The 26,191-nt window shown below is 30.6% G+C and overlaps 1 protein-coding gene across 2 annotated transcripts in view; it reads right to left on the bottom strand.

The window, feature by feature from the left end:
- The window catches only part of LOC117169365 (rho guanine nucleotide exchange factor 12), a 118,235-nt gene that overhangs the window by 2,748 nt on the left and 89,296 nt on the right, over positions 1–26,191 (bottom strand). For both annotated transcript variants that reach the window (XM_033355710.1, XM_033355711.1), the window contains 10 exons: positions 24,699–24,834; positions 22,496–22,577; positions 22,292–22,344; positions 6,875–7,134; positions 5,486–6,757; positions 5,267–5,383; positions 1,776–1,952; positions 1,345–1,556; positions 828–978; positions 16–62 (listed from right to left, as the gene is read on the bottom strand). In XM_033355710.1, coding sequence (XP_033211601.1) covers positions 16–62; positions 828–978; positions 1,345–1,556; positions 1,776–1,952; positions 5,267–5,383; positions 5,486–6,757; positions 6,875–7,134; positions 22,292–22,344; positions 22,496–22,577; positions 24,699–24,834 — 2,507 coding nt within the window. The remainder of the gene's footprint in view (positions 1–15; positions 63–827; positions 979–1,344; positions 1,557–1,775; positions 1,953–5,266; positions 5,384–5,485; positions 6,758–6,874; positions 7,135–22,291; positions 22,345–22,495; positions 22,578–24,698; positions 24,835–26,191) is intronic.

Below are 26,191 nucleotides of genomic sequence, written 5' to 3'. Positions count from 1 at the left end.
GAAATTTTTGCTTACGTCTTTGTTAGTCGCCTCGCTGCAGCTTTCACTGTTTGATTGTTCATCTGTTAAAGCAACGAAGAAATTTTTAAGTACAGCTTTAATTACTTGAAAAAGAATTGAAAATTTTCTCTAGGAATCTCAGATTATCATTTTAATTTGTTCTTCTTTTTTAATTGGACTAATTTAGTTTTTTGTTGTTTAAGGATAGTTCGTCATTATTATAACCTTGAGAAAAAAATAGTAAGTGCGTAAAATATTACGAGCTATTCTTTTAAAAATAAAGAAAATTGAGGTCATCTAAATATAGAAAAGTAAATATCAGAGTTCAATATTTCGAGCTGCGTAATTTTCTTTCAGATTGGAACATTTTTTCAGCAATAAAGATCTTTATAAGTTTAAAAAATTTAATTGTTTGATTGTCAACTAAACCAACAATGTCAAATTCGAAATGTAAAATTTGTCCAATTTAAAGCATGCATTATTTTCAACTTTTATTACATCGATGCACTGGATAGTAGAATCTTTACAATAAAATATAATGTTTGAAATTTTCAAAATACATACTGAAACTATAAAAGCTTGAAATATTAAAGAATTCAGTACTTCTAATTTTAACGTTAGAAAGATTCAAAACATTGACTTTTTACTGACTATAAGATGTGGTTTACCATAGAGAATAGACTTTATTATTTTAAATAGTTAAAGTTGCAGTAACAAATCTTCCAAACATTCAACACCAAAATATCTGTACCACTAACAAAAATATCTCATTGGGAGTCGCGAGATTTATAATTACAATAATAATTAATGTAAATAATATATGTTACCAAGTTCTGTTTGCGTGTAAATACTAGCTGTGAATGTTTCTGCTGTCTCTCGTCGTTGTGCGTCGGCGTCGATGGCGTGAAGTTTTTCCCTACTTTGTCGCAATTCCTTCCAAAGTCGCTCTCGTTCCTCTTCTCTCTCTTTTACAATTCTCTGTAATTTTACATAAAATAGCAGATAAATTAAAACAGTAGACATTTTAAAAATTGAAAACAAATAATTAATAACGCTTATTAACCCCAATCAGCCCAATTTTTTCGCGATATCGTTGTGAAACGTTAAGGGGTTGTTACCTGACTTCTAAACTACCTTTAAAAAAATTCTGGGCGTAGTGCGGCTCTTACTTTCCGAGATAAAGGGCCTACCATATATAGTACGCGGGTTTTAAGATCAAAGAACGGCAACAAACGTGATTTTCCTTTTACGTCTGAAGCGTACCATATATGGTACTGTGGGCGGATTCGAGTTTAAAACAAAAAGAAGGAATTATACATTTAAAAAATGTGAAAATATACTTACAAGAAGCTCTGAAAGCTGGGTGTTTAATGTATTACAAATTGGTTGCAAGACTGAGACCGGTACTGTTGGTTGAGGCTGAGGATGAACACGAGGTGCAGGACAACCCGCTGATTCGCAACTTGCAAGTGTCGATGATGATCCTCTCGAAGCAAGAACAATATCTGACTCGCTGACAGTCAAAGAGGAATTTAAAATTCCGACTAATTGGTTTGCTAAAAGTAAAAACGAGCATTAGATTCTCTTCACTCATGCATTTTGCAATTATACGTAGTTAAAAAATAAGTTTATTTGACAACAAAATTAAATATACTATAATAAAATGCAAAATAGTAACAAAGATCAGAAGTAGATTTAAAAAAAAGGTTCAGCCAGAAAAATAAACAAATAAATTAGGGTAAATGAAAAATGTAAAACACAAAAAGTGAAACAACCTTGGTTAATAGCAGCCAGTATCAACTCAGCAGGTTCTTTCTCGATTTCGGAAGGCTCTGACGCAATGTCAGCGACATGCTCAAAGTCTTCTAGAGACAAGTTTAAGATGTCGGCAACCAAAGCTTGCTTTTCGGTTAGAGCTTGTTTGATCGCTTCATCCTTGCGCCTTAAATGTTCTGTAGCAGAAATAATTAAGGAGTGCGTTAAATTCATTTTAACATAAGACAGTTCATGCTACATACTTCATTTTTAAAGTTTCAAATTCAAGTTCAAACTTTAAGTGAAAGGTTAAGAAGAATTTTCAAACATAAAGTTAAATATCTTTAGATACACGATTACTAAAAAGATGATTTAATAAGTGAATAATTATATACCATATATTTTCAGAGATTATGCAAAATCAATACTCTAATGTAGAAGAAATAAGACCAACAGTTTAATAGGATTGTAATGTAAGTAATCTTTTATTAAATTTGAAGTGATTAATTAATAAATTATTTATAATAGTATAAATAAAATTCATATGTTTGAAATTTGTTAATAAAATTAATTTTTTTTAAATTTTTAAACCTTTTAAAAATAAATTAAAATTAAAATTAAAATTAAATTAAAATTAAAAATTAAAATTCTCAAATCAATTTTCTTGGTAGAAATTTAAGGCTTAATAAGAAAATGTAGGAAAGTAAATGAATTGAGAATGAAATGTTTTTTTCGTTGAAAAATGAAATTTGTTCAGAGATTTGAAATTTTTTCGGTGCTTTTAAAATAAGAAGACGAAAGAATTTGCGTTTTTTAAAATAGATAACTTCAGGATTTAACGAATTTTATACAGCTAGAATTGTTCAAACATTTACATTTTTAAACTTCAAACATGAAATTCTTCACATGATTTAAATATTATTAAAGTATTTGAAGATAATATCCAAATTCAAAGAAAAATCCAATGAAGAAGTATACGAAACTATCGTAAAATGAAGCTTTAAAGCTTTCATATTTTGGATCTATACAAAATGAAAAGTGTACAAATTTTCAGTATACGAAGGTGGAAGTATGTAATTGAAGACATGCAAGGGCAAGTTTTTAAATATTGAAAGTATCTAAAAATTGAATTAATTTCAAATCACCAATTAGACGATACATTTTTTTGCCTAAGTTTTGAGTTTTACCACTTTTAAAATTAGAGACTCAGTTCACAATTCTTTTGTTTGAAATTTATTTAAAAAGTGTTGCAGTATCAGAACCAATATTCATATTTGTCTTTTTCTTCTTGATTCTGATAGATCTTTCGTCCACTTTCAAAACCCGACAGAAAATTAAAAAATTAAAAACTGACAAAATTGCGCTAGTTTTTCTGAAAATCCTTCAAATCAGTTTTCTCAAAAAGACCATCGTTTTATTATTTTTCTAACTTGGCTTATCTAAAAGAGAAATCTTGGGCTCGTATATTCGAGAAGAGAAAATTTTATTTGTTTGAAAAATGAAAATTATAATTTTTTGCAATAACAAGACGAGATATGAAAAAAGTCAAGGGAGCAAAGTTATTCCACTTAAAAACTTATAGAAAAAAGTAAAGACTTTTTTTTTATCTTGCGTTTTTCTCTCTCGAAATTTTCGGTGAAATATTAATCATTTTTCTATAATTGTATTTTTCTTAAAACAATAAAATTTTCTAATATTTTGTAAAATAAATTGAATGTGTTAAATATATTGGAACGTTTCCGCATTTTAAAAGTACCCATTTAAATGAAAAAACATCAAAAAGTTTCAAAACTATCCTAAGCTAATGATTTAGCTTCTGAAAGGATTTTAATCTTTTAATAACTTTCGTATTAAAAATAGCAAAATTAGGATTCTCGAGTAAAGCCTTTAAAATCGAATTTCAACAATATTCAAATACTGTTCTATTATAGATTCAAATAAAAAAATTTTAATGAAACTTTCGAGCTTCTCCGATTATAAATTCCCGGTTCTCTCGCCTTTCCCGATTCTTTATAGATTCTTCTACAGGGTCGTGAACTCAAGACCCTTAGTATTAGAATTCAAAGCCGGGATTATAAAAAAATGTAGATACATACACAGCCAGTTTGCAGGATATTAATTATTAAAATCTGTGTTCACGGAGAAATTCACCTCAATACTATCCAACAAAATAGTAAATTAACTATAAAGTCTAAATAAACAAATATGTAAATATTAGGCTTCACAGTCGTTCCCCTATTCCCTTTTTCCCCTTTTTCAGAAAGTTGATCTTTTCCCCTATTTTAAAGATATTGCCTGTATTTTTTCATACTCATACACATTCCTAATGTTTACTTACGATGATGAAATTATTTTTAATTTTTGAGATTTAAAAAACATATATTTAGAATTCGTTAAACTTTTTATTATGTCCGATATGCAACACTTATGCAATAATAACTATAATTTGTTTTAGTCTTAAATTTTTCTACGAAATTCTTGTAAATTAAAAAAAAAAACAAGAATTTAACAATTAAATTTGGATAATATACTCTTAATTTTTTTTTTTAATTTCCACGAATTACGTAGGTAATTTTATATTTTGGACGTAAAAGAAGAATTTAAATTTTTATTTATTCTGAACTCAATGTCTTAATTTTTCAATTTTTAATCAAAATTAACGGTATTATATTTTCATACAAATGTGAAATTTTTTCAAAAATTTCTGTGTTAGGAAATTTTGTTTGATATTATCCATAGAGCATCAATTTTGTGATAGAATTTAGTTATAAGGATAAAATTTAATCCTTTTTTTAAATTAGTAAAATAATTAATTTAGTATATCACTATTTTTTAAATTAAACTTATTTTTTAATCAATGAAATCTCTCAAATCTGAAAAATAGTCAGGAATTCAATTTTTTTAAAATGAACATTGCATATACATACATTCAAATACCTCAAAGAATCGTTGGTAATCGCTATTATAATAGTTTTTTCAATAAAAAATTAAAATTTACTAAATAAATTGGTTCAGTTTTTTTTAGGTATTTGTATATTTATATGCGTTGTTTATTAGCCACAAAAATGTTATTTCAATTTAATCTCTTACTATTTAAAGATTTGAGCGATTTTATTGGTCTAAAAAGTAATGGTATTTGATGAAAAATTAAACATATTTAAAGTGTAAGATATAAAAATTATTATCTCATAAATGTTGCATATAGCCTTTAAAAACAAATTTAGCAACCTCTAAATATTTGTTTAAAAATTCTAAAATCCTGCAGTGAAGGACACTTAAAGTAATTAAAAAATTATTTCTTCTTCCCCTGTTTTGTCCCGTCTTTTTTTTTTAGAAAATTCTCTTTTACTGATGTTAACCCCTCGAAAACACTGATTTTTCTCTGTGAATCAGAAGAAAGGAAAACGGAACAGAAGACAGATGTAGAAAGATGAAGGCGCCTTCGGCAGGATGAATGAAATTAAATGAGCGTTAATCCACAGGAAAACATTAGTTTCCTTCTAAAACTTACCAATCGGTGTCAGAACAGCTTCGGCATAATGAACGGTCGTCTCTTCAACGTGAACTTCATCAGGTTCTATAAGTGAACATTGTGTACATGTAACCACTCTCAATGGTTCTCGGAAACCTACATACGAATTAAATGCTGCTTATCTCCATACTCAAGAATAAACAGCAACCACATAGAAACTAAACTCAAACTCAAAATAAAACTCAAATTCAAACCTACCTGGCGTTTGTGCCTCAGACACTTGAGGTTGCCGAGGTTTCTCGCTTGGTGCCGGAGTTTCAGGCGCATCCGGAGTTTCTTCTTCTTCATCAAGATCCGCAAGCGTCGAATCATCAGCAGATTCCTTCGCTTCCTTCTCGTGATCCGATTTTTCGCCAGTTGCTTCGGTTTCTGTCGGAGAAGGTTCTTCCGTTAAGGGAGTTGTTTCCTGCGGTATCGAAGCCGATGGCAATGGCCTTCTTCCTTCCCTATCCCTCGCTTTATAAGCTTCCACCGTGTCGGAAATGTGTTTGAACCAGAGTTTTCTGTCTGATTGTGATGAAGCAACTAATTCATAAATCTGCGCTCCATTCTGCGAAGTATTAACGAGGTAGAGGGAATTATGATCAACAGCGTTGTGCCTGACGAGAACCGTCGATATCTTGACAATGGGACTCAATACAGCGTTGGGTTGATTATTGACGAACTTTAAAATGTATTTTTCATCCTGCCTTTGCAGGAGGAATATCGTGTCGTCAAGTAGAACAACATGCAGGTCGACAAGCTTCGCCCGATTTACAATTCGCCACTGCAAAGGACCCTCGAAAATTAGCCTCCTCTTCGTGAAATCGAGATTCTTGAATTCCTGAACTGTTGCATTGTCGACGAACTTCTCAAATGCAGATTTGTCAATAGTACGTTGAATTTCAACGAGGCGTTGGTAGTCCTCTGCTTCTTTGACGGATTGATTCACTCGACTGAGGATTTCTTTGCTACGTTCGACACTCCGGAGAACGGCAGCTCTCTCCTTTTCGTTTGTCTCTGGAGTATACTTGGCTAGGTTTTCAAAGAGGAGAGGATATTTGGTTAACCTAAGCATCCCGGTGAGGATGTGGTCTTTGAGTTGAAGTCTTCGACAAAGGGGATTTGCCTCGACGTCGTTGAGGAAGGTGTTGAGTTTAGGGTCTTTTCGGCGACGATCTCGAAGGGCATCGAGGGCGACTTGCTGCTTCGCGCAGTAGGTCGATGCGGCTTGTTCAAAAACCTCACCAGGTTCACCATCAAACATTTCTAAGAGAAGGTCACCTACATCTTCTACACAGGGATTCTCCTTTTTCTTTCTTTTCATTGCTTGATTGAAATTGGAATGAATTGTTACCATTTCATCCAAATTCGAAAACAAAAGCTGTATCTGGTCTAGAGGAAGTACTTGGGAGTCCAGCATTGGTTTATGGAAGACTTGTGAAAGGACTTTCAACGCTCGCACGTGCGATCGTTCGGTGTGGAATAATTCTAGAAAATAGAAAAGAAGGATTTTTAGTTTTGAAGATGCTGTGTCCTTCGCTATACTGAAAGATTGTGTGGATTTCCTAAAGTCTGACTTGCAAGCCTTGATATATTGATTCTTACCATTAATGACTTCTTGCCTCTTCTTCTCGGAATTGCTGAGGCGAGCGAGGACTTCTTCAGCAACTCCTTGACTCCAGTCGGGTGGATCTGGCTCGACGTCGACATCACTGTCCCAGGAGGTCGATGAATTTGATGCCGAGGCAGCTGGATGAACCTGTTCCAGACTCGTACTTCGGCTGTCTAAGCTTCTTGTCGATAAACTACTGTTTGAAGAACTACCCGCTGAGTTTCCAGGAAAAGCTCCAGTTGTCTCACAATCACTGAAATCAATTCCGTAATTAATTGCGCATTCTACAAGCTACTTTTTATTTTCTTTCTTAATCTAATGACAGGGTGGCTGCATGTCAAAGAAAATCGAGAAATCAGAGAAAAATTAGGGATTTTGAAACAAAATTTTGAAAAATTCAGGGAATTTCTGTAAGAAGCACTTGAAGTAGCTGTCACGAGTAATCAAGGCTGCCTAGAGTGGTTCTTATTTACATATGGTAGACTTTTTAAAGAATTTTTCAGCTCTCTTCCACGATCTCCAAACTGCAATGATTTGATCTTGACAAAGTTTCGCAGTTCTGCACTAATGAGGGCGCTACAATATAACACACCCTCAAACAAATCTTCTGTCACTGCTGTGTCGCACATAAGCTAATTAAAATTGTCAACAGATCATAAGTCAAGAAAAATAAGTAAATATTTATTTCTTGGTAGCATAAAGAATTGAAAATTTAGATTTTTTAATTACCAGGAATGTCGTATTGGGTTTGGAATTACATTATCGATCATAATATAGCTGTTTCCACTTTCGTTCTCGGGAATTTCTGGGTTTAAAAATTTTCTAGTTCACGAAATTCTCGAGGTTTTCAGACTACTGGAGAAATCGACTGCGCTAAAGATTATTTTGCAATTTTTGTAAAATCCATTGCGAGATGGCACGGAACCATCAGTGTCAGTATCAATTTTGATATCCCCCCCTTATTCCGCGATATAGAGCTAAACTGATATTTATTTCCCACATAAATTTTTTGCAGCTTTCACGAAATGAACTTTCAATTTTCTATGTCATAATTAAATAAATATTTATTGTTTTTCGTGGCTTTTATAATCTTTTCGACAGTTTAAGAAAGTAATGCGCTTGTGTGCGACACATCAGTGACGAAGGATTTTTTGTGCGTCATATTGCAGTGCCTTTCTTGCTGTTACTACACTTGTTCTTTTCAGATAAGTCGCAAAATGAACGCATTTTCTCGACGTTATGCGTTCTTTCACAAATGATAAAAATAAAATACTTTGGTCACATCATTTTAAAATAGAAAAATCAGTATTTTAATGATTTTAGGGTATTTGAAAATTTTCCCATGGTTTTCAAGGGATTTAAATCGTTTCAAAAGATTTCAAAATTTTCTTTATAGGTTTGAAAAACTTTAGGGAATTTATAAAAATCCAACGAATTTTTTATTTACTTCAATAATTTAAAGGGATTTTAAAGGATTTAAAATATATTAGAATGTTTTTAAAAATTCAAAGGAATTTTTAATACGTTTCAACGATTTTAAGGAATTCCAAACGATTTTAAAGAAATAGAAATATTTTATGGTATTGTGAAAGAATCCAAGGGATTTTATAAGTTTGTCGAGATTTTCGACGATATAAAGGGATGTTTAAAGTTTCACAGACATTTCAATCAATTTTCCAGGATTTCATGAAATATCACATTCCATAGAATCTCACCGGATTTTATAATATTTTAATAGACTTCAGAGGATTCATTCACAGGAACAGAGTGATTTCGTAGCGTTTCAAAGATTTGCAGAGATTTTAAAATATTTGTTGTAATTCATTTGGAATTCGCCCTAAATTCTTATTAATTTATCCGGGATTTTAAAATTTTTTTATTTTATCAGTTGAGTGCTTATAATTTGCTCTATTTTGCTCAATTCAAAGGATTACATTTTTTAGTTTTATTTTAATTAATCTTGAAGTCTTTTAGACGTACCTTGATTTCTTAGGCATTCCACCAAATTCTTTTGATGTCTGTTAAATTTTTTAAAACTCATTTCAAACTTACTGAATTCAATGAATTTTATCGTATTTATGAATTATTTTCAATGCATCTTGAATTTCTTCGAATTCTTCTCAGTTTCTTTTAAATTTCTCTAAATTCGCCTTAATTTAACTGAAATGAATGAAATTTTTTCGATTTTTTTGATTTTTTAAAATTCACGAATTCTCATGAATTTAACTTGAATTGTTTCGAAGTATTATGAATTGAATTTTTTTAAATTCCAAAGTGACGTCATTGTTGCACATTAGTCACTTAGTCACTTTTTGGTTTAGAAATTAGTTACTTTTATATTTTGTTTCAAATAAATTAAGCTGTGGCAGCCCTGAGCATAAAAAATAAAAAATTAATAACTTAAATTAAAAATTGTTTATGCAATTCATAAACGATCATAGATCGAAAATGTTACAAGATTAGATTTTAACAAAATTGTAATGGCCAGGGAAAATGAGAAATTAGTTAGGGAATTTTGAAAATGAAGTTTTGCGGCCACCCTGAATAAGAAAATTTGAATAATCATTTGCGCCACAGAGTTTGATCGAAGTCGAAAATGTATTGCAAATGAGCAAAAGGAAACTCAAGAATAATTCAGATCAAAAGTCTGAATTACCTTTCTGATCTAGTACGCCGTTCTGCAAGTGCGAAAGACTTTGCAGTTTCGATATCAGTGGCTTCATCTAGATTTTCACTTCGGGTTTGACACTTTTTAACGACACCGTTTGATTGTTCGAAAGATTCTGCACGAGTAATGGAAGGGTTTATACTTTCTTCTGGGCGAGAATGCGGACGAGAACGACCATATCGTGAACCAGTTTGTTGCCTCATCCCTTTTAAAATTACCCTTACTAGGCTTCAAGAGTTAAGACGCACTGTCATCAGTAATCTTATATTCGCAAGAGTTTGTTGAACTCTTTGAATCTTCTTTTTCATTAAACACTTCCTGGTACTAAAGGGTTTGTATGAAGCACTATATATTGCTAGTTGATTAGATTATCTTAGACAAAGTACCTTAATTAAATTAGAAAGTCAATGAATCTAAAAATAAAAATTATAGTTTGAGGGTTGATTTTTGAAAATTTAATAACTATATGAAGTATGAGTCTTGTCGGGAATTGATGAACTTTATTTTTAAGTGAGATTTGATATTAGAGTAATAGGTCAGAAATTGAAAAGGTGCCTTCGAGGAGGAACTTAAAGGTTAACCGGTAGATTTTCAGTGGATTATACGAGCATTGACATTTTCGAGGTTCTTCATAATGATATTGTATTTTTCATACCCATTAATATTCGCGAATAAAAACTCTGGAGTACAAATGCAAGGAATTACTAGAAAATCCATTCACTTTATAAATAAAGAAGTTGTAAAAAATGTGTTCATGAATCCAAAACGTTCAAAACCTTCATTTTAAAGCGTTTGAATAGGAAGACCTCAAAATAAGAACCTATTTGTATCGAGAACAACCATCATTTAAATTAGAAACATCAAGAATTGATTAAAATTGCCATACAGTAACAAACCCATTTAAAATTAAGAAGTACAAACTTATAAATTCTCTGATTTTTCTTATGTATGAAGAAATTTATATAACATTTACTTCAAACTCTTATTTCTCGGAAATGAATGAAACATAAAAATTGGTGTCAACGTGATACGGAAGTCATTCCAGTGAGCTATTCTTTTGAACTACTCTTCAACGAAAAAAACCATTGACATATAAATACATTTCATGCTTGCTTTAAAATTAAATTTGATGCGTTTAAAATCTTGTTTTACAAATGCTGATAGGTAAACCTGAACAATTTACTATTACTAAATATATCGAATTTGATTGAAAATTACTATTATTTAAAAAATATTTCAATTTGAAATACGGAATATCTAAAATTGAAAACCTTTCCATTTTTAAAGTCTGTGAAACTTGTGAGAATTTGAATTCTTGATCTTCCAAAACTTGGTTAAAAATTTTTAATACATATCATCTAAGAAAGAATCGTCTGACAGAGTTCAATGCAGGTTTTCCTGTTCTTTTTCCTTTCCAATGCTTTACTGAAGTCAGTGGAAATCCTACTGATACTCCTTTTATATAAAAAGAAATATAGTATATGATTTCTATTTCGAACACTCGGTTTTCCTGAATCCATAAAGCATACAGATCTGTATACAATAGAAAATTCTTTCCAGTGAGATATTTTTCTTTTCTACATATTACTTTCAGACGGCAACACCCATTCAATACATAAATTAATTTTCAATTTTATGTTTGGTAACATTTCAAAAACTCATTTTTAATAATGTATTATTTTATTTTAAATGGAAAAGCGTTACAAGGGAAGGTTTTAAAAACGTATTGACTGAAAAAGCTTGTATATGGAAATACTTGAATTCCAAAGTTTAATTAAAAATCTGCAAAATGGGAAACTTTAATAATTTTACATCAACAACTTGTAACTATCCAAGACTGAACAGATCTATTTTCAGTTATTCAGTCTTTAAAGATTTCAGATGCAAGAGTGTTTTAATTTTTGCTGTTCAATTGAAAGGTTCTATCTCGGGTGGCGAACTCTAGAAGGTTTCATCACTGTAAGGGCGGCGTTGCTCCCAATGTAACTTATATATGATTTGCTAGCTTCCTGATTTCGCCATCCGAGACCTTTGGCAGACCTCACAATCCACAGATAAAGAAAAAAATGAAGATAACGCGAAAGAATGAAAAGTAGATAAACAGCCTAATTTTTTCAAATGATCTTTTTTGAGTTTACCTATTTTTTATTCTTACAGTTTTTCTTGATTTTTTCTACAGCACTCCTATCAGTAAAAATTTTTGAGATAGTAACAGATTTTTTAGTTTTAAATTTTTGCCAGTTTCAGTTTTAATTAGTAAGGTATATGTTAATTTTGTTCGAGTTATTCTTTCAGTAAAACATTCTCATGTATTTAAAAGATTTGTCCAACATTTATTTAATATTTATAATTGGTCTCTTAAGTATGAACCTACGAGGATCTGTCAAAATTTAAAGAGACTTTTTCGAACCCAAAATACGTTTTAAAAATGGAATCCACGAAATTATACAAATTATGATAAGCATTTTTTCAGACACGTTATTATTGTCTTTTATTTTTTACCTTCCCTTTTCCCGCTCCCCGTTCCCCGAAAAGCTTTCAACTTCAAATTGTTTAGAATGATTTTTGTTAGGCTTAAAATATAGTCATGGGTACTAAAGTATCCTACATTTTCCAATGATAATACGTAAGAGATTCAAAGATATTTATGACACCGAAAGAGTGCGAGTTTGGATGCCTCGATTTTATTAAAAACTTAACCAATTTAGGCTATGACTGAAAACAAGGTACGATAGGGACAAAATCTAGAAAATAGGTACTTTATGGACCAAAGATGCATATAGGATACAATAGCAGATATAGGGGCTGGTATGTAATGCCTAGAGTGGTCTAAGTACTTTTTATTAACTTTTTATAACTTTAAGTTTACTTACTTCTTGAGGAATGCTCAAAGAATAATTTCCTTTCAATAACTTTTAATTTTGACCCTCCCCACCCCCTTGTAGTGTGCTCGGAAAATACCTAAAAATATGCAAAATAAAAGTTTTATGGCAATTTCATGCTAAAGACCGCATTTGTAATATTTTTTCAACATTCGTTACATTTATTCGACACGCAACATGTTTCCAAGTATGTAGAGAGCAATATTTTTTGTTTAACATATTTTGCAATTGTTGAAACAATTTTTGTTTGAATACTTTTTTCAGCCAAATCATAAAAAGTTAATGTTTTCTCGAATTAATGACATAATTAATTAATGCTAAGAGTAATATTTTTTGTTTAGGATATTTGTCAATTATTTAGACCATTTTTTGTTTGTTAAAACTCTTGCACTATGTTGCTTATTAGTCAGTATTTTCTTATCTTAACGAAATCATATTTAAAAAAAACAATCATTAACGTAACTAAAAAAATGTTTTTAAACTGATTATTGTTAGTAAATTAGTGTAAAAGTTCTTAGATAAGAAAATACTGACAAACAAGCGAAATAGTGTGAGAGATTCGAAAAACTGGAATTTGCTCGACCTTTTCTATGAAATCACGCAAATGAATGATTATTTATTGTTTAAATAATTGAAAACTGTCTTCTACAATAAATATTACTCTTAATATTCATTAAATACGTCATTAAATTCAGAAAATAGTATTTGTTCCCAAATTTACAAGGGGAAAAACTTGTGTAAAAAAATGAAAATTGTGTACATATTATGAACTTTTCAAGATTCACAGAGGAACAAAATTGTTAAGAGAAATGCAAATTGTCTAAACAATTTCCAGATATCGTAAAAAAATATATTACTCTCATCATTCGTTAATTTTATCATTAATTCCAGCAAATAATAACTTTTCACGATTTACAGGAAAAAGAATTTAAAGGAACGAACATTGTTTAAATAATAACCGGATATGTTAAAAAAGAAATATTACCCTTAAATCTTATTAGCTCATTTATCGCGAATCTTTTCACAAATAACACGGGGTAAAATTGTTTAAACAATTCAAAATTAGTAAAAAAGAAAAAGATACTTGGAAACCTGTCACTTGTCGAATAAAAATAATGCATGCTGCAAAAGTTATAAAAAAGACCGTCTTTAGCATAAATTTGACATAAAACTGTTATTTTGCATTTTGGGATGTACCTGAAGTTCTGAACCTTCAAATGAATGAAATACATTTTCCCAATTTTACTTTATCTCGAAATATTGTTTCAAATACAAATAAAAATATGCATAATAAATTTTAAAAAATATATTACTTTCAATGCAATGACCCACAACTTTTGCATTGTTTTTACTTTGAAAACCTAAAAATAAAGAATGTAATTCATTTGAACGTTCAGAACTTTAGGCACACATTTTTAGGGGCATTATCCCGGGAAAATTTAGGGGATTGGGGAGGAGAGTAAAATTAAATTGTATTGGGTGGAAATTATTCCTTGAACATTCCTTAAGAGATGAGTCAACTTTAATTTACAAAAAATTTATAACAAGTACTTGATTATCAATTTTTTCAAAGACCGAGCTTTTCCCATTAAAAACCTATTTTAATTTCAAAAGCACGGGGACACGTATTAATGTTGATCAATGTGAAAAAAAAGTTAGAACTTATTTTTTCGGAAAATGATCAGATTGGGGGGGGGGGGGGCCATCCCGAAAAATCGAAAGTCCAATTTTTACAGGTACAGATTTGGACCACTCCCAAATCACTAGGCCTAGAGGGACCTGCTTTTGTTTTTGTTTTTGCTTCTTGAAAGTCAGTACCTCGAACCCTCGAAGCCACAGCTGAATGCATCAATCTAAATTTGTTTGTCCACAATAGGGAAACCTTGCCAGCAATACGTTTTCTTTTTATATTTCTTTGAGATGAAAACACCTATTCAAGTCTAAATCGATTTCACGTCCGTTGTAAAATTGAGCGAGTTCTCCTCCGAGAAGCGAATAAAGTACTTGGTCTCACTGACACGAATCGCGGGCTAAGCTTTATCCGATGCCGCTCCTTCATCACTTTAATCAACCCTCTGCACCTATACACGTCACATCCACGTGCATGCGACGGCACCGGCGACTCGTTTTCATGTATCCCTGCGTGCTTATTTAATGTAACTGTATGCGAATGCATTCACGCTTGTGTACAAGAGGCCGGAGGCTGGGACAAGATACGAGATAAGAGTATTGAATCGAGTCTATCGATTACTGGACAAATAGAAACTAAGACATCTCTGACACACTGACAGCCTCTTGTCTTCTCTTGGGCACTGTTACATAGATGTTCCTTGTCTCTTTGATTGACTGAATCAGACAATAGTGAAGCCCTGCTTTCTATCGACTGTAACGAAAGCTACCTTACCTATTCACAATCAAGAGAGAATTAACTTTGATCGATCCGCGATATTGACGTCACGCACGTGTTCCCAATTTAATTAAACGCGCGAGCAATAATGCTAGTCTCAACCCTCCGATCACCCCCCTCACACGATGGAAATTTTTTCTCCTCTAATATTCTTAACGAAAAGTTTTTTTTGGAATCTTGCCAATTTTAGCCTTGCTCCACGTTATGACCCGTATTTGGGACAGTCGGAAAGTTTTAATATTGGAAATTGAACAGATAAGTTTTGAAGTGCAGATTTTGGCTTAGGTATTACATAAATGTAAAAAAAGACAATGAGAGTGTTAGAAACTGAACAAGCAGATCCAGAATTTTTTTATTTGATCGAAAAATGTACTTTTTCCTACTTTATCATCGTTTTCTTGTTTAATCGAGAATCAGAGAGGGGGAAGTTTTATTGTTTCACGCATGGCACAATCAAAGTTCAATTATATTCAATTATATGTATTGTGCCCATTTTTTATCACAATACCCTATGTCCTAATTATTTTTAGTTTACTCGCTATTAAAATAAATTAAATTAAATTGAGTAAATAACATGTCCCTGACTATAAGTTTTTAAATTTGTGGTAATATAGTTTTTAAAAGAAAGCCTAAGATCTAATTGTTGAATACACATATTTTGTAGAATTAATTGCAGAATTAATTGTAAAATTACAAAATAAAGCTTCGTTCAGGTTTCCAATAATAGTTTCAGAGTTATAATAACTTTTTAAATGTCCCCAAATTTTTATTTCATCCGGTAAAAACAGCTTTTTATTAATATAATGGCCTGTGAGTTTAATGTTTAAATTAAAATCGATTAAAAATTGAAGAATATTGAATATACTTTCAAATGAGACAATTTAATTACACCTAAAGTGTCTTTATTTGATCAAAATAATCAATTTAGAAGCCGGAGGAAGATCGTACAACATTTCGGTGTCGCCCAATAACACAGGTTTGTTATCAGAAGAACCATATTTTGAAAGTGAGTTTACGAAGAAAATATTGATAAAACATGTAATTCTTACCTGCAAAACACTTGATTCTTATGTCATTCGCTCTTAAAAATATACATTATAATAATAATAATTTGTTTGATAACCCTGTCATCCGGAAACACGACATTTATTTTCATTTCATTTCGACACACAATAAATAGTTTTAATAACTTAATAATTTCTAATTTTTGAACTTTGCGAACCCATATAAGTATATAATTATATGAATTGAAATTCGTTCTCTTATAGGTATAAGATAAGCCAGGATAGAGGCATTTGGTCCGCTTTTTATGAAGATATTACAAAAATTTGTGCAAATTTCATTATTCTCGTAAAACTTAAATAAAATCTAATATAATTAGTAAACATTTTACAAAGTTGGGATAAAAAATTGAAAAAATTTTATCTGTAGCAGAATAGTATTAAAAATGATATAATCAATATTTTTCATAAATTTCATAGAAACCTCATACTCATTTCATATATTTTACGAAAAATATTTTTCTTAGCAGAAAAAAATGTACATTTTTCCATCATTTTTTTTTCTGTAAACATGATAAACCATGCAAGCCAACTTTTTTTACCATAATGATAATAAGCTGGTGCAATTCTATAAAATTTTACCTTCAAAATTTTACTAAGAACCTTAAAATTTGCACTTTTTTTAAATATGTTCTTAAAAAATGGATGACTTCATCCTGGTACATTTTATCGAGAACACCGATAGCTTTCAACCTATTTAAGAGCAAAAATGTGGACTCATATCATTAACATTAAAGCAACTTAAGCAATCATCGATAAACATGCGGTGCCATACTCATGATCGGTAATGCAGTTTCAATATATGTTTCTCAAGTAGAAACAAGTTTTTTGTTTTGACAAGTTTGGCACTTGTAAATAAATAATTGCCAATTTACAAAAAGGCATCTTTAATTTGGTCCGGAGAAAAAATTGTGGTCTGCAAAATTTTGCTTCATTTTATACGGATTTGTGAGAGAAGGACAGTTTTCATATTTCGAAGTTGAAAATCTAAGAACGATTTTTTGTATATTTTAGTTTTATATTTAGTTGTTTACTGTCTCAGATTTGCGTGCTAAACTAAAAGTACCGATTTCCTCAGTGAATTAAGAAGAAGTCTTTTGTATTTATTTAGAAATAACTTTAGTTCTCTAGAAACTTAATATTTCATGCAAAGGTATAAAAGTTTGAAAAATATTTATTTGAAAACTCCCTAAATGTAAAATCTTTTTAATTCAAAAGTAAGTACTCACGCTCCCGAAATTTGGAAATAACTTCAGTTTTCTATGAATTAAAAATCTGCAGATTATTTTAATTTATCTGAATTTTAAAGTGCTGATTTTAAAATTGCTAAATATTTAAAATGTTGAAACGTTTAAAATTGCTAAATATTGAAATTGTTGAAACTTTAAAAAAATTTCACGCTTTATTATTATTTCTATAATTTTAAAATATTTTTTGGTTATAAATCCTCTAGATTAACAGAATTACTACGAGAATAAAACATTTTCCAAATAAAACATAATATAATAATAAAATATAATATTAAAAACTGGTTTAAAAATTATCGATAAAAAACATCTACACAATCTTGGTTCTCGCTGAAATTTTTCCAATCTAATTTACTCAGAGTAAAAATAACGAGAATCAAATTATACATGAGAATAAATAAATCCACATGCTTTAAAGATGGACTAAACGTCTCTGTCTATTACTCGTTCTTTCAACACTGTCAATATTCAAGATTTTTAAAATTAGATATCAATGGTAGGGCTTATTCTATTTTACGAAGCGAAAGAATGTTTTGAACGCTATCGAGCTTTTTCCCATATTTATTTTCCAAGCTTATAAAGAAACAACTTTACCCATCACAATAAACAAATTCGATCTATAGATTAATTATTTCTAAAATGATTTTCATTTAATCACATAAAATATTTTGAGCCCCACTTTCTAGTGTGGAAAGTTTTGAATTTTACTAAGAAAACTATTATGCTTCATAATTGGAGCGTCCTTGCCTCACGTTAGCTTATTATTGGAAATTTTACACTTCCCTCTAATCGAAGTCCGTGCCAATTAAAAAAGTCATATCAATCGAGAATATTGGACTTTAATTACGAGCGGTAAGGCGCGTATATATCTTCCCTTGGGAAACATTGCCCCTCTTTATTACGAGAATGGTTCAATTATCCTTTTATTCGAGATAATCCGCTTAATTATTTACATTCCTACGGAAGCAAACATATGTCATTCACACGAAGCCTCTCCCTACTTTCCAATTTGCACACATTTGCACAAGAAGTAATGAGACTTCGAAATTTTTCAAAGTTTTGAATTGTAATCGCCCAGATCGGCAAAACGTCTTGTCTGTTGCGGAACATTAAAACCGACACATGATTGGAATTTATTTATTTAAAAATAATTTCCAAGAGAGAGATTTAAATAATTTTAGATAATTATACAATTCAATAAAAAATCTGAATTCACGAGTATAACTACGGAATATATTTTCCTGGGGAAAATTGATTTATGTTCGAACCCTCTTCTTGACACTTGTCAATTTACGGAGAGCGTTAGTATTTGCCAATATTACTTCCCAAACTGCGATACCGAGAAATGAATGACAAAACGTGCTGAAACAAGCGATGAGCCTATTGCGTAAAGCGCAGAAGCGACAAGAATTCTCTCAAACATCAGGGAAATTTTCTTCTTTCTAACCGTACTACAAATATTTGTCCAGGCCCTATTTGGGCTAACTTTACGATCCATTAAACTCGGGAAAAAACATCTTTAGAGCAACTAAATAGTTTATGATACGATGCTCAACAAGATAATTACTTAGCGAATTAAAAATAGTAATAAATGGTCGAAACTCGTCATGAAGAAAATTCAAAAAGCAGAAGCGAAATTCCGACCGGCGAATATAGAGCAAGATGCATTTTAATTCACAGATGTTGCGATCTCGAATCTCGTGAGATGGCGTGAACTATACTGAGTTCATTTATTTAAAGACAAAGTCAAAGATGTGGGAATACATTCATCGGTGCATTAAACCCCCCTCGGTAAACCTCCCAAATTGGACGATTTAAAGAAATCCGAATAAGCTTACAATTTATGGCCCTTGCATATAAAAATGACTTAAATTTTGAATTCCTGGAATTTGGATTTAAGTATTTCAAGTAGAAATTTTATATTCGCAGAGGTGGAATGTAACTCCAGTTTAGGACAATTTATTAATTCTGAACTTTCAAAGAAATTAAATACTTGGTCTAAATTTCAATTTGTTTCGAAAGAATTGCGAAGAAAATATCATAACTGGAAGCACGTAATATGTTATTGATCTGAAGAAATATTAGTGGAAGATATTATGAAAATTATGGTACAATTGGATTTATTTCATCTCACCAAAAATACACTGTACAAAATAAATTTCAGTGCTAGATATTCTGAAGAAGAAATCAATTTTTAATGTTACTTAAAATTTCTCTGAAGATACTACTCATTTACCAAAAGTGTTCTGACAATGTCCTAAAGTTTTACAAATGCTTATAAATGCCAGAAATAATTTATCTACAGTTGCAAAACTGTTGGCAAAGCTATGATTAGACCTAAAATAAACGTTTTTGGCGTCAAAAATATTCATAATTCTCCTACAATGTTTTAATGCTACTCGTCACGCCTGAATGGAATTAGATTTTGCACTTTCCCTTCTTCAAAGAGAACAGTTATTTTCAAATTGAAAATAGTCCTCATTCTCACTATCCTTAAACCTGCTCCTACAATGTCGATAATTTCTTTTTTTAAATAGTTTTTGAATGAAAAGAGTACATTGATTCTGAACTAGGTATGAAAGTTGCACTTGCGTATCACAAAAATGTTTTATTTTGTTACTGCACTATTAGAAGTTGATTATTAATTATTATTCCGCGTGCAGTTGAAAGGAGAGTTGGTTTGTCGCGCCTATTATTGGAAAAGAGTAAAGAAAGTGGGTTATCCAAAAGGAAAAGGGGGTTAACACCTATTATCGTTTGTCGCTTCACGAGGGATCGGCCGGCAATGTTTACGTGCAGGCGGTTAGACCGATAAAAATGCGAATCGCTGACTATGTCCGCGGAATTGAACGTTTAACGTCACACTGAGGTCCAGCTACACCTTTATGAAGCGGTACGAAACTCAGGCCTGCGCATTTCTCACGAATACAAGCTCTCGTCCACGATCACCAGCTTCTGCCAAAAAATCTATAGCTAACTTTTCAAGGTCGCGGTCGTCCAGGATGCCTACGTAAGGGATCTGCTCATCCTGTTACGTATCTCGGACTCCTTCAATTACAATCAACTCCTCTGATGAATAGATCTTTAGAATCTATTTTGGTTTTACGCCTGTGACGCAAATCACGAATTCAAAGCCATTCAGGGTGTTGAGTCTAAGGGTGGTTTTCTAAGCTATCTGGAAATGTACTGTGCAAAATAAATTTGAGTTTGTTGTTTTTATGAGAATTTCGATGTATGCTAAATATAATTTTAGCCTTGTTATTTTCTATTTAAAGTTTAAGGATATGAATTCTAAAAACAGGGCGGCCGGTTATCAGGGAAAATCTGGAAACCAGGGAAAAGTCAGAGAACTTTTATGGTGATGGAAAGTCATGGAAATGGTAAAAGTCAGATAATTTCTATAAGAAACGCTTTCAGTAATTGCCAAGAATAATGAATAAAACATTTAAATCTAAAATTGTTTTACTCGATTTATAAAAAATTCTATATTAAAAATTGAGACTTCACACTCCTTCCCCTGTTCTCCTCTTTACCCTTAACATTTTTTTTTAATTTTCTTAAAAGCGCATTCGTTTAGGTTCCAAGTCTACTAACATATTTTTAGTTCAAAATTCATCTTGTTTGGTAATATTTTGATTATGTTATTGAAGATTCAAATTTCTTGTTTGAAACTCACCTTTTTTGCTAGTGAATCAAACAGTTTTGTTAAAACAAGTTTCTTTTTTGTGTTTAAAATTGTACTAATTTAGTAAAAAAATTAAGCTTTTTGGTTAAAAATGTAACTACTTGGTTGAAAATTGCACTACCTTGTTAAAAATTCATTTTTTGTTGAGGATTCATTATTCTCGTTAAAAATTCATTTTTGATTAAAAATTAGTTTTTTTTTTTTAGTTGAAAATTAATTTTTTTTACCTAAAAATTTAAGTATTCCATTTCTGGTTAAAAAGTTACTTCTTCTAAGTTAAACATTAAACTATATGGTTAAATATTCATGTATTTTATTGCAGATTTATGTTTTTTGGTAGAAAATTAATTTTCCTAGTTGAAAAGTCATCTTTCGGACTTGAAAATTTAACTGTTAAAATATTAATCTTCTTGGCTTAAAAGTTCAAATGCCTTCTGAAAATTTAATCTTTTTAACTTAAAAGTTAAACTATTTGGTTGAAGATTTAACTGTTTTGTTCATAACTATATTTTAAATTCAACTATTCTCCTGGAAATGCAATAATTTCTATTTGAAGTCTTAGGAATTTAAAGTGTTCTGGTGTCTCAATTAATTTTATTTAGAAGAATTTATTGCCCTATTATCGTGAAAGAGCACCCTATTCGCCCTCGTTTGAAAAGTATTTTGGACTGTGATGCCTGAAAATGTTACAAGATTAGAATTCTGGTCTTTAAATATTAATGGTCAGGGAGAATAAAAAATTGGTTAGGGAAAAGTCAGAGAATTTCGAAAATGAAGGTTTGTGATCACCCTGTAAAAGGTATTAAGCGAAAGCTAATTTCGAATCATTCAAATTGGAAGCTTTCTTATTCAAGAGAAATTAAAATAAGAAAGTCTTCGTTTGTGTAAGAGCCGAGGATTCAATCCTTGGTTAATTACATAAAATCGAGTTTCTTTTTATGAAAAGATATTTAGAATCCATTTTTTTTTCTGTGATGCAAATGATGAATTCGAGGCCATTCAATTAAAGTTTCGAGGCTAAAGGTGGTTTTATAATCAATCTTGTTTAATGCCTCGAATAAAATGCAGTATTTTGTAGGCAAATTTAAAATGGTTTAAGTTAAGAAAAAACCGACCTATTAATATTTCAGAGTAGCTTCTTAAATCTCAGAAGAAACTGCTGATTTTGCTAACATTTCTCTCAGTTATTCAAATTTTTTAATTTGGTAGTCAAACTTCAAGAGATTCAAGATGAAATGTTGAAAATTGCTCATCTATTAAAGATTTCAATTTGAATTTTTGCATTTCTTTAAACTCATTTTATGATGATAAAAATTTGATATCGTTCTATTTTTAAAAATTTGATTGATAAATTAATCACTTTGGAACTTCTTCATTTGAGAACTTTTCAAAATATTAAGCCTATTCCTAAACCTATTCATATATTAAAATATTTTTTTTATAACTAACAATGAACTCACTTTGTTTTGGAGAGATTTGGGTCACTGGTTTTCCGCTTTTCCCGTACTTGTCTCTGCAAAGAAAATTTACTATTAAATTTGATTGTCACACTTAAAAAATGTCCAATAATGATTAAAAATGGTATTTTTTAAGGAATAATATTGAATATTAATTAAGATTATTTTCAAAAAAAGAAAGGATTTTGTTATCAAATAGATTTTTACCTTATGATGTATCCGCTCCTTGTAACTTTCAGACCTGTTTATGTTTGACGTCTTTGGCTTACTGGATATATTTTGCTGCACCCTAAGTAATTGTAATCAACAAAGCAAAAATTAATATCTAGAAAACATAAATGAAACAACTAGCAATTAAAAATAACAAATATTTAACAATGTGAAAATTAATGTTTACTTCTAACAGTGCAAAACTATCAAAAAATAATTATATACAAACGACACTTCCATGAAAGAATAGCTTTTAAATCTAACCTTTTTAATCAATTTTTATATTATGGTCTACAAGTGAAGTGCAAATTAAAAAATATCAAAACGTTTATTAGAATTAACTATGTAAAATAGAAATAACCATAAAAATATAATTCTCAGATTTACTGAAAGTATATAGGTAATTTTTCACACAAATGTAATATCTGGATCAACATAAAATGAATAAAAGAAATTTCAAATTGATAAATAACAAAATTAATGAATTTAATCACAACGTGGACATCTATTGGTAGAAGTGGAAATTTTATATAATTAAAAATCGGAATAGAAACTTAGCAAACTAGTATTGATCGCATAGCAGCTGCTTTCCCAATTTAGTCTTTACTTTAAACCATCATTAATTTCTTATATATTTTGATTTCTTATTTAACTATTACATTCTTTTATGAAAGTTGTAAATGTGCATTCATTCATACTGTGAGGTTGCGATTCGCTTACTCGCAAAAAGTATGAATGAAATAGATACTAGAATCCTGTTTCTGAGTGGCTCCTACGCGTCTGACAGAAACGCAATTTATCGCTTTCATGCGATTGTGCGAGCGATTAATGTGCAGTAGCGGAAGACTATTTATCGGATTTTGTTTGACTTTTCGGCAACGTGATTGTGTATTATAACAGCAACCGACACAATCTATAAAAGTTGTTATCCAAAACGCCGCAAGTTTCAAGCTTGATATTTCAGAACTCGTAACTCGTTAAAACCCAATTGAAATTGATTCCCCTTTACGTTATCGAATGCTCCCTCTTTTTTTTTAGCATTTTTATATTAAAACACGAGCTTTGTTTAATTGAAAACGGAATTCAATATCGAGCACAATCAGTACAATTTTTATCATAAAATAATCAATTTCGAAATGAGAAAGGACAGAGTTAACCGACTGAAATTATGCGAGAAACTGATACCAATTTTTATGAAAAGATATTTCAATAAAAAGGTGAAGAGATACGATTGATTTTAATTATGAATATGTTCTTGAGAATTTGATCAAATATAGTAATTTTGATTTTGATTTGTAGATTTTAAAAATTAGAAGTAATCAAGAAATTCAATATAAAAAGGCTTTATTTTTTATCAAATCATACAAAAGCATAATTTAAAAAAGTATAAGTTAAAAAAATGATGTTGGAAAATTTAAAAATATTCATTAACATGGACAAAATTTCAAAGCGATCTTCTTTATTTCCACAAAAGAAATATTTTCTCACGATGGACTCAAACGCATAGAACATTATAATTTTTCACAATGACAAATGAAATTTAGGAACTCCGTATTTCAAAACAAAAATATATTTTTTTTGAACAAGATTCTCTTGTTTTAAAGTGATTTTGATATCCAACAACTTGCATTCTACCTTTTATTGTCATTATTAATTTTGCAGTTTATAAGAATTTTTGAACAATCTTTTAAAAAGTTTTTAAGCACTGATAAATAATATTTAAAAATTCGATCTGCAAATACTGTTTTAGACATTTCTTAATTAATGGACTTCAATTTAAATCGGGAATGCAAATATCAGGTTACCTTAAATCGAATTTGAAAATCTGAAATTCTTTGATAGTGGCCAAATTCATAAATATGCGGTCTACGAAATGTATAAGATGTCGTAAAAGATCGCATCTCTGGCTTTCAAATTAGACTTGCTTGTTAAATCGGTATTTCGTGAATCAGAAGTTCGTTATTTGCGTAAGTTGGATCAAAAGATTGCTTATTTGAGTGATCCAGACCGATAAAGTTTTATTCACTCTAAAATTAATTTAAAAGACTACCAAAATCTGTTTATAATCATTTAACTCTTCACGTTTTTGAGTTCCTATCCTTCAGTTTTTTCTCATCGCGTACTTTCATTTTTTCTTCGATTCTAATTTTGCGAAATCATAGGCGAATTCCTTGCAAAATTTGAAGAAAAATAAACATACATTTCGGAAATGTCCTCCCTCGAGGAAGGGTCGTCCATGCTATCAGCGTGATCACTGCCTCCGCCATAAGCGGAAACGCGTCCCCTTTCGCTGCTACTGCGGGTACTTCCGGTTGCGCCGCCTCCGCGATGCTCTCCTGAAAAAGTAAATAAACTAATTAGTTAGGAAGCCAATCTTATTACGCGAGCAAGGCCTGCATTAACAAAAATCGCCAAGGAGCTCGAAACCACTTTAGAGTTACACATCGAAAGCAGAAATACTCCATCGGTTTTCGGTAATGGCAAAGGCCGTTCCAACGGAATGCGCCTGTCTTAGATGCCAATATTCTTTTATCTGTGATGATTGACTGTTTACACAGTTTCTGAAACGTACATTTCAAAATTTCAGTTCTAATCTTTCAATCATGGAGACCGAGCAAAAATTACGCAGTTTTCCGGAACTTGGAACCACGTACCCCTCTTTGTTAGGGCCCGCACGTTTTCACACCACTTCCCCCTCTCATCTTACATAATATTTGCCGACTTAATTGTTTTCGTGAATTTATTCAGGGGTCATACAAAAATAACATTAGACTGTTTCTTATAAATTAATACAACAGTTCAACCTTAAACATAAATTTCCAACGAAGAAAATGAATTTTTCACCAAGAGACATTTTTGAAACAAATTACATAATTTTTTAACTAAATAGTTCAATTTTGAAATTACAAAAAGGTACATTAAGAGAAAAATTGAATTTTCTGACAAAAAAGAGGAATTTTCAACAAAATACACGAATTTGTAACCAAATAGTTGAATGTTTAAAATAAAAAAGATACATTTCTCAGAAAAATTAAATAGTTAAATTTTCATCTCAGAAAGTTAATTTTCAATAAAAAAAAACCTAATATTTTACAAAATAGTTCAATTTTTAATCCAAAAAGACGAATTTTCTACAAAACAGTTGAACTTTCAGCCAAAAAAGATAAATGTCAAACCAAAAATTGAATAGTTAAACAGTGAAAATTTTAACCCGAAAGTTTGAATTTTCAACCGCAAAGATTGAATTTTTAAAGAGACAATTGCATTTTGTTACAAAAAAAAAAATTATACAAACATGGGAAAATGTTAAATTAACCCTTAAACGGCCAAAACGCCACTACCGGTACACTGCTTTTCAACGGCCAATAACTAAGACTATTCGACACTAGAAAAAATTGAGACATACATATTTTTATTGCTTAAGTTCTCCTCTTTCCGACGGTGCCAATGAAATTCCTCAAAAAATTTATTTATTATCCCAAAATGCAGTTTAAACAAAAAAAACGTGATTTTTCGTGCCTATTTTTTTTTTGTGAACCATTTTCCAAAGCTTTTCGAGTCTGTAATTAACCTGGAATCTCACTAAACGGCGGAATAAATGTCTAAGCTTTGAGAATCCATGGTTCAAAGATCGATTTTTCGTTTTAGTATTTTCAAAATGGCGTCTTAATGGCAAAATTTTTGTGAAAACAT

Source organism: Belonocnema kinseyi, chromosome 3, assembly GCF_010883055.1.
Source record: "Belonocnema kinseyi isolate 2016_QV_RU_SX_M_011 chromosome 3, B_treatae_v1, whole genome shotgun sequence".
NCBI classification, from domain to species: Eukaryota; Metazoa; Arthropoda; class Insecta; order Hymenoptera; family Cynipidae; genus Belonocnema; species Belonocnema kinseyi.
The sequence above is the reverse complement of the archived record's forward strand: the minus strand, read 5'-3'. Positions and strand labels throughout refer to the sequence as shown.